Source organism: Empidonax traillii, unplaced genomic scaffold, assembly GCF_003031625.1.
Source record: "Empidonax traillii isolate 1590-97213 ecotype Southwest subspecies unplaced genomic scaffold, ASM303162v1 scaffold1093:size318273, whole genome shotgun sequence".
Taxonomy (NCBI): Eukaryota; Metazoa; Chordata; class Aves; order Passeriformes; family Tyrannidae; genus Empidonax; species Empidonax traillii.
The window spans coordinates 19,508-27,509 of NW_020956286.1; the positions used below are offsets into that span (position 1 = coordinate 19,508).

The 8,002-nt window shown below is 39.5% G+C and overlaps 1 protein-coding gene across 1 annotated transcript; it reads right to left on the reverse strand.

Moving 5' to 3' along the window:
* Positions 1 to 1,453: 1,453 nt before the first annotated feature.
* Positions 1,454 to 6,764, reverse strand: LOC114068573 (28S ribosomal protein S36, mitochondrial-like). Its single transcript, XM_027904800.1, has 4 exons — positions 6,725 to 6,764; positions 5,839 to 5,902; positions 3,431 to 3,633; positions 1,454 to 1,543 (listed from the first exon to the last, which is right to left on the reverse strand). Exons 1-4 carry the CDS (start codon positions 6,761 to 6,763, stop codon positions 1,526 to 1,528), a joined length of 324 nt encoding a protein of 107 aa, XP_027760601.1. The 5' UTR covers position 6,764; the 3' UTR covers positions 1,454 to 1,525.
* Between the last annotated feature and the right edge of the window lie 1,238 nt (positions 6,765 to 8,002).

Sequence of the window (8,002 nt, forward strand, 5' to 3'; positions counted from 1 at the left end):
TGGAGGCAACAACTGGCTGGCTGGAAACATATCCTGTAAACCAGGCCACTGATCGAAACACCATCTTAGGCCTCAATAGGCACATTCTGTTGGCAACATGAGACCTCAGAGAGAATTGAATCAGATAATAGGACTAATTTTTTGAACAATCTCATAAGTTCTTGGGCAAAGAAACATAGCATCAAGTGGATCTATCATATCCGTTATCACCCACGAGCCTCTGGGAAGATTGAGAGGTATAATGAACTGCTGAAAACCATGTTAAGAGCATTAGGTAATAGGACACGGAAGCATTGGGAGGAAAATTTAGCTGAGGCCACTTGGCTGGTCAACACTAAGAGATCTGCCAACCACCCTAGTCCTGCCCAAATAAAACCCCTACACACTGTGGGAGGGGATAAAGTCCCAGCACTACATATGGGGAATTGGCTGGGGAGGTCAGTGTGGGTTTCTCCTCTTACGAGTACTACACTGCCCCTTGGCTGAAAGTAGCATGACTAAGGCTAAGGCCGTTGGCTGTACCAGCCTGAGATGCACAGGCAGAGCCTGGCTCACTTCGGTCTGCCACATAAAAGGCTTTAGTTACAGACGACACATATTAAGTCCTATGAGGAGAGGCTGAGGGAGCTGGGGTTGTTTAGTCTGGAGAGCAGGAGGCTCAGGGGTGACCTCATCACTCTCTACAACTACCTGAAAGGAGGTTGTAGCCAGGTGGGGGTCTCTTCTCCCAGGAAATCGGCGATAGGACAAGAGGGCATGGGCTTGAGCTCTGCCAGGGGAGGTTTAGGTTGGATATTAGAAAGAAGTTCTTTAAAGAGAGAGTGATCAGGCATTGGAATGGCCTGCCCAGAGAGGTGGTGGATTCACGGTCCCTGGAAGTTTTTAAGACGAGGCTGGATGTGGCACTGAGTGCCATGATCTAGTAATCACAGTGGGGTTGGATCAAGGGTTGGACTTGATGATCTCGGAGGTCTCTTCCAACCCAGTTAATTCTATGATTCTATGACTATGCAAATTAAGCCTAGAGATCAGGTATATTGTGGACTTCTAAGTGTAATTAGACCCAAAGGGCTCTCTTTTGAAACAGTTAATAATTTGAATAATCCCTATTTTTATATTTATTTTTTCCCAACCTCAGATCTGATATATATAGTTGTATAACTACAAAAAAACCCCCAGTCTTAATAATAACTAACTGAGAATACTTCAGCGTCCCCTTTCTGCCCATAAAGATCAATCCTAATGAGACATCTGAATCTTTTTAAATAGAAAACAACTAATTTCTATAGGCAAGTTTGCAAATAGCTAATCAGAAAAATGCTTTAATGGTGTGGACATCAAATGCTACTTAAATTTTTTGTTGATGGCTTTCTCAATCTCTAATATATAGTGTATCATGTCAACCTTCTCACCCTTCATATGGGTTTTTATTAAAGCTATTAGTATATAATCATAGTATTAAGGAAATGCCTTTATTGTGACTATAATATTTCATTCTTCAACAGTGGCTTATAATCTTCCATATTTATTCTGGACCTCCACGCTGTAAAATAAAAGCATATAGTTAAATATTTTTCACTAAAAGAATGGGAAATGGAGATCAAATCTTTTTCACTGTTCTAGATTAACAAACAGAGTTTTAGTTTTAATTTTTGATTTAGACATTGATTTTTAATTTGTATAGGAACATGCATGGAGTGTCAAAGTATCAGCATCTACCCATAACAACTCCATTCTGTTCAGGGGAGAATACAAAAAGATCAACACCTGCAACCTATAATTATAGCTGCTTCCAATTCTCCCACTCTGAAGAAACATGACTCTTACTCACTTTAGAAAGGTCTGATAAACACAGCAGTAGTAAAGAGAAGTTTTAGAATTATTTTCACTGCCCAAATTCCAAAGTAAAAACAAAGCCAAGGTCAGCCATTACAATCTTTATGAGAAATCAGAAAGGTATTCAATTCATTATTTTGCCAACAAAATTATTTTACAACTTACCATTAGAAAATTTATGCTAGAGGTTGAGTGTATTACTATGGAAAATAAATAATTTTATTTCTAATTATAATACCCTACTGATATACATGCAAGAAAACTGATTTTCTCTATTAATTTAAGGACACCTTCAGTGTGACCATAATTTAACAGTTATATGTCTTTTCATTTCAAACTCACACCCATCTCTCCAGTTCTTCATATTTTGTGCATTCTCCTTTTTTAAGCATCACTGTTTACAACTGAAAATTTTTACAGTACAAAAGCAGGTTTTTCTTGCCTTTTATATACAATGCTGTATTTGCAAATATTGAAGAAAATATTGATATCAAGTTTAATAAAGTGTTTCCACTACTAGAAATACAAGAGTTAACTTACTAATACATAACTTATAAAAAACAGCTTGAGGAATATTTTGGACTTCAGTCACCTGGTAACAGCCTTTGCTGGTCTAAGAACAGACTTGTGCTCCTGTCCAGCATATTCAAATTACACATTAAACAGCTGTTACAAAACAGGTAGTGACTGTGATTAATATAGGCTACAACTATCACAAAATGTCTGCATGTCTGTTTTAAGTCTGTATCTCTCTAATCAGTGATACTGCAAGCTAGTAATGATGCCCCAAAAGGCAGGTAAAAACTGCTTAGAGACAGAGTTTTATGCCTTTAGACAACAGGTATTTATTAAGCGACATCGGGCAACTCTCCAGCTCAGGCTGGGCAAAAAGAGCTCCGAAATGGTTGAGTAAAAACAAGCAATTTATACAGTTTCTAATTACGATTACAACATATTCACATACATATTCATATTATTGCATCATTAGATTACAATATGTCAGGGTGGAGTTTGAGGCGTGGTCTCTATTTTGAGGAATATTATGGTGGTACATCCTGTCTTTACTTCATCATAGGGTCTTGAATTTACTCCTCATCGTCGGGTGACCCTGGAGACCTTCTGTACTTTTCATTGTTTCGTGTTCTATCCATTGGAGCTTGGAAAAAGCTTTGGCTTCAGGCCTATTTTACCCATTCAAATGTCTACCTTAGCCTATTTGACTATAATTTATTACCTCTGGGCTCTTTGTGCAATGTACCTGTGGGTTTTTAGGTCTGCAGAATTTGTACAGAACAAAATCTCTTTTAAGCAAGGTAGAGAAAGCAAGGGGGGGAGAGAACAGTGGGTTTTTGCAGTAAGATGCTTCGATTAACCCTTCTAAAGCCTTGTTTTGCTTCAGTAATTAGTGAGAGTTGGGTATCTTGTGTATTAAAATTTTGTAGTTTAGGTACTGTGCATCAAAGCAGTGAAAACTCCAAGTATACACTTGCCAAAAATTACAATGTAATACTATATTTTAAATTTGGAAGAAGGTGTAGAAATAAGAGAAATGCTAGGTAAATACAGGCAATGCATCCCAACAAATGAAACTTACCTGAATGTATTCAATCTCTTCATCTGACATTAGTTTCCGTCTGTATTTCTGAAGTAAGGTTCTTGTTAATTCAGAAGTGTCTGGTATACCTTGTACTCTATGAACAGGTGAAATATTTTGAAGTGCTGGTGATCTGCCTCCTATAGACTCCTGTGCTTTTGAAGCATCAAGAGATGGCATACTTGTTTGTAGAGATTCCAGTACTGAAATCCAGATTGCAAAACCATTACAGAAATATAACTAGACTGTGAAATTAATAAGTCAGCAGCCAATAAAAGTTACCAGTTATTGACAATGTTCTTCATTATAACAAATACTTAAAAGAATTAAAAGATACTCTACTTCTCACAAGCTGTTTTTATTGTTGTTAAATATACCAAAAACACAGTAAAAAAATCCTGAAAGTAAAAGAAAGCATATTTGAGTGGCAGACATACTGATGTGGAAACAGAAGATAAATCAGCATAGATCCTAACAAAGGCTTTTTCACTGGAAGCTGGACTTGCAGAAGCAGCATAAAGTATCAAATGTGTGCATGGAGGGGGTTACGTAAAAAGATAACTAAGATAAATAACTAACATCCACTAAGATTATGATTTTTGTTAACTGCAACTGTAAAGACAAACAAGTGAAAAAGAGGTAGAGGCTTACAGAAAGATAAAGCTCACAACTGTGACATACCACAACATGCAATACAATGCTGTACCCATTTTTAATATTACAAAATGGCATCAACAAAGGAGGGTCCCAAACAGAGCAAGGAGGAAGAGAACCCACCAGAAGGAGCACAACCTGAACAGGGTGCATGCCATTAAGCTGAAATTTTAAAATTTAAATAAGAAGGCAAAGGGAACAGAAGATGAAAACAGAAGAAAAAAAACACACAGATGATAATAGTTTTGGTTAGTAATGACTACAAAGTATTTTTGCTTTAAGAAGTAACACATCTTATATATGAAAAATAAAGTTTCTCCAAATTTGTTTTATATACCACATAAATGTTTAGAGATTTGCCTAAGATTTTCTTTTATTGTATTTTTAAAAGTCTGAAGTGTATTTGAAATAGAAGCATTAGCCAATCAAAAACCCCAAGTCAAGACCTGATCTAATACTGCTGTTGCTTAAACTCAGATACAGTCCCTACTACAGTTTTCCCTTCCCTGTTTGAGACCATCATGTTGCAGTAGTAATATGATAATAGAATTTGGCTGGCCTTTCAAGCACTCACATCCCTAAAAGTATAGTCTTGATCTGCAGAGCTCTGTTTAGCTATGTAGAAGCAACAGTCTGGTATAGTGAAACAGTTATTGCTATAGCATTCAAGCCAAGTGAAGTAGATTGCAATTTACTAGTGAGGCAACAAAAACTGATTAAGGCAGAAAGGCCTAACGTACTTAAAATATATAGCCACAAAAATCTTGTGATGCAAAGATAAGCATGAGCTAATTAACATGATTTTAAGCCTTTAAGAAAGTAATTTACTGGCATGAAAGGCAGTTGGCTGAACTGGGCACAAGATACTAAATTCTGACTGAAAGTTATGGCAGAAAATAGTTCCTGAAGAATTCACAGGTAAGTCAGAAGTGGCACTGTAGATACTTTGCAATGTTAATGGATAAACTAAACTGAAAGCTAAATCCTAAATATAATACTGTGGCAAATATATGGTATGGTATAATTCTAAACAAATAAGAATAACAACAGAGCTTTTTAAAACATCTACTACATTATTTTCAAATGCTGTATTCACTCAAAAGGAATATTAAAACAAAATACAGCTCATTAACTTTGATGTTCTAAACATAACAGTATTGAGGTTCCTATAAATATAAACATAGCTGTAGGTGTAAAAATTAATGTCAAAGATTGTAATGAAGTTAATTTTTTCTCAGCATTCATTATTAGCACAAAGAAACACTTCTTAAAATGTACAGTGGAATGGCTCTTAGCCATAAATCAGGGTTTTAAATACCATAGACATCACACACTCCAATTAGGAAAAGAAAGGATGAGGAAAACGCAACATCATTTTTTGCAAATATCACCAAATATCTAAGGCTGTTTCAAATTCACTTGGACACTATCACTTTAGGCAAATATTAGTATTTTTAAAAATGTGATCTTTTACATAAATAGGAAAACACTAGAAATCCTTGTGAATCTGCCTTGATCAAAAAAATAAAGACATGCATGTCTTATGTATATTCCCACAATATTATGTATATTTCCACAGTTGTATAGAGTCTGAAAAAGAAGGCCTTCAAACTAAAACAACTATGATTCAGAAACCCTGCTCAAAATCAGTTGAGTTGCATCATCGAAGCAGAAAAATTGTGTGCTGGTTCTTATATAAAACAGTTTATGCAAAGAAATATGACATAAGTTGTATCTATAGATTAAATACTTACTTTTAGGTCTGGGACTACTTTTTCTGTCTGGGAACTTTATTAATGGAGTATGTGGCTTGACTACCTAGAACAAGACAATGTAGTAGGAGAAACAGAGAGAATAAAATATATTTCTAGACAAACATTAACTTTACAATATAAAATGGAACATATACAACATATTAAACAACCACTTCTTTACTGCTGCTTTGTGCACCAGCAATCTGATAAAATTATTACTTAAATTCTATTTTTACCCAAGGGGAAATTTCACCTTTAAAGGCACTCCCCCACCCTAGTGTTCAGAACAGGAAAAAGCATTCTCTTCCTTTTCTCACAGCAATCAGTGTGTATGCAGAAATAGTTACCACAGCAGCAAAAATGGAATGATAAAGTTTTAGCACATGAAATTGCTAGCAGTGCTCTGCCTGTATGTATTTGTTCAGCTGGCTGGCTGGGATTGACTAGTTCCATTAAGAAAAAAACCCTATAAATTTTAGTCTGGTATTCAAAGCCACTGTGCTTATTTTTGAAATGTCTTTTCAAAAAGACTCCATGTTTCACCTTCACCTTGAAGGGAAGAAGGATGGCTTAGAAAGGAGATATTGGTTAGCGCCCTCGCCTCTTGAAGAGCGACCCTAAAGGAGCAGCCTGCAGACTGCCCAATAACATCCTTGGGTACCAGAATAACCAGGCACCGGAATCAAATGACCAGTGCCACCGGGCCGGCCCCGCCGCATGCTTTTTCCCCCGCGCCAAGGACAACGGCCTCTCCAGCGGTGCCTCTGGCCTCGGCCACCTCAGACTCCGGCGGCCACGAAGCGAGGCCTACCACCCGCTCCAGGCACCATGCTCCCGGCCCCAGCCGCCCCAACCACCTCCCGGTCCGCAGGCCGAGCACCGCTACCTGTACGGCTCTAGTGGCGGCCACCATCTTACTGCCCATGGTGACGCCACGTCCCAGGGCCTGAGGAGCAGCACCAGGCCACGCCCACTATGAGCGGGGCCCGGAGAAGGGGCTGTTTGAGGCAGTGCCAAAATACAAATAAAACAAAATAAAGGGGCAACACATCAATTTTTTATTAATTTTTTTTATTTTTAAAAATCGCTTCAAGTAGCTCTAAGTTTTACTTGAATTCAGTCAAAACACAGCAGATCCACCTTTTAAAAGCTGACACTCACTTATAAAGAGTGCCAATGTTTTTATTAACATATTACTGTGGTGCGTTGACCTTGGCTAGACATCAGGTGCCCGCCAAGCTGCTTTATCCCTCCCCCTCGTCAGCAGAACAAGGGGGAGAAAAAGACGACGAAAGGCTCGTGGATCGAGATAAGGACAGGGAGATCACAGCAATTGCCGTCACAGGCAAAAGAGACTCCACTTAGGGAAATTAATATAATTAACTGACAATCAAATCAGAGTGGGGTAATGAGAAATAAAACCAAATCTTAGAACACCTTCCTCACACCCCTCCCTTCTTCCTGGGCTCAACTTCACTCCCGAATTCTCTACCTCCTCCCTGAGCGGTGCAGGGGGAGAGGGAACAAGGCTTGCGATCGGTTCATCACGTTATCTCTGCCGCTCCTTCCTTATGCTCTCCCTGTCTGACCATTCCGGAGCCACTCTGGCAGTCACACCCCCACCACCAGAGACTCTAAGTGCTGGGACTGAAGCCCCTTCTCAGCGGGCGGCTCCAGTGAGGTGACGGATGCCCCACTTGACTCCCTACACACCCCACTCACACGTAGTCAGACCAGGCTTCCTTACCGGCTAGAGCCCAGGTTTCCCATAGCAGAGTCTCAGACATCTGGATCCTTACAGCAATAACACAGAAAAAGCTCGAGCAGCTGCCTCCGAGGAGGGACCCCGTACAACCGAATCCCTGGGCTTTTATACTCTCACAGTCTAAGCGCGCAAAAGTCTGAGGTCTTCCTGCTGAGTCCTCCGCTCCTGCTGTGTCTCTCAGCGTCCGGTCACCTGGCTGAGCAAAAGGGTCGGCGCCAGTTCACGACCTCTTGCCTCGGGCTCCTGCCACCCAGAGCTCAATCTGCAGCTTGCAGAGCAGCTGCACACCGAGCTACCTGCACTAAATGTATTCAACATTCCTCTAGTCCAACATGGAGTCCCACCCATGGGAGACAGTCTTCCACAAACTTAACCACGTGGGTCCTTCCCACGGGGTGC

Bases quoted from the DNA above. Each gene is read 5' to 3' on its own strand.
- LOC114068573 (XM_027904800.1), bottom strand. From the start codon at position 6,763: ATGGGCAGTAAGATGGTGGCCGCCACTAGAGCCGTACAG. The intron at 5,903-6,724 runs GTAGCGGTGCTC...GTCTTGTTCTAG, and splicing joins CCGCCACTAGAGCCGTACAG to GTAGTCAAGCCACATACTCC. The intron at 3,634-5,838 runs GTAAGTATTTAA...TCTGGATTTCAG, and splicing joins AAGTAGTCCCAGACCTAAAA to TACTGGAATCTCTACAAACA.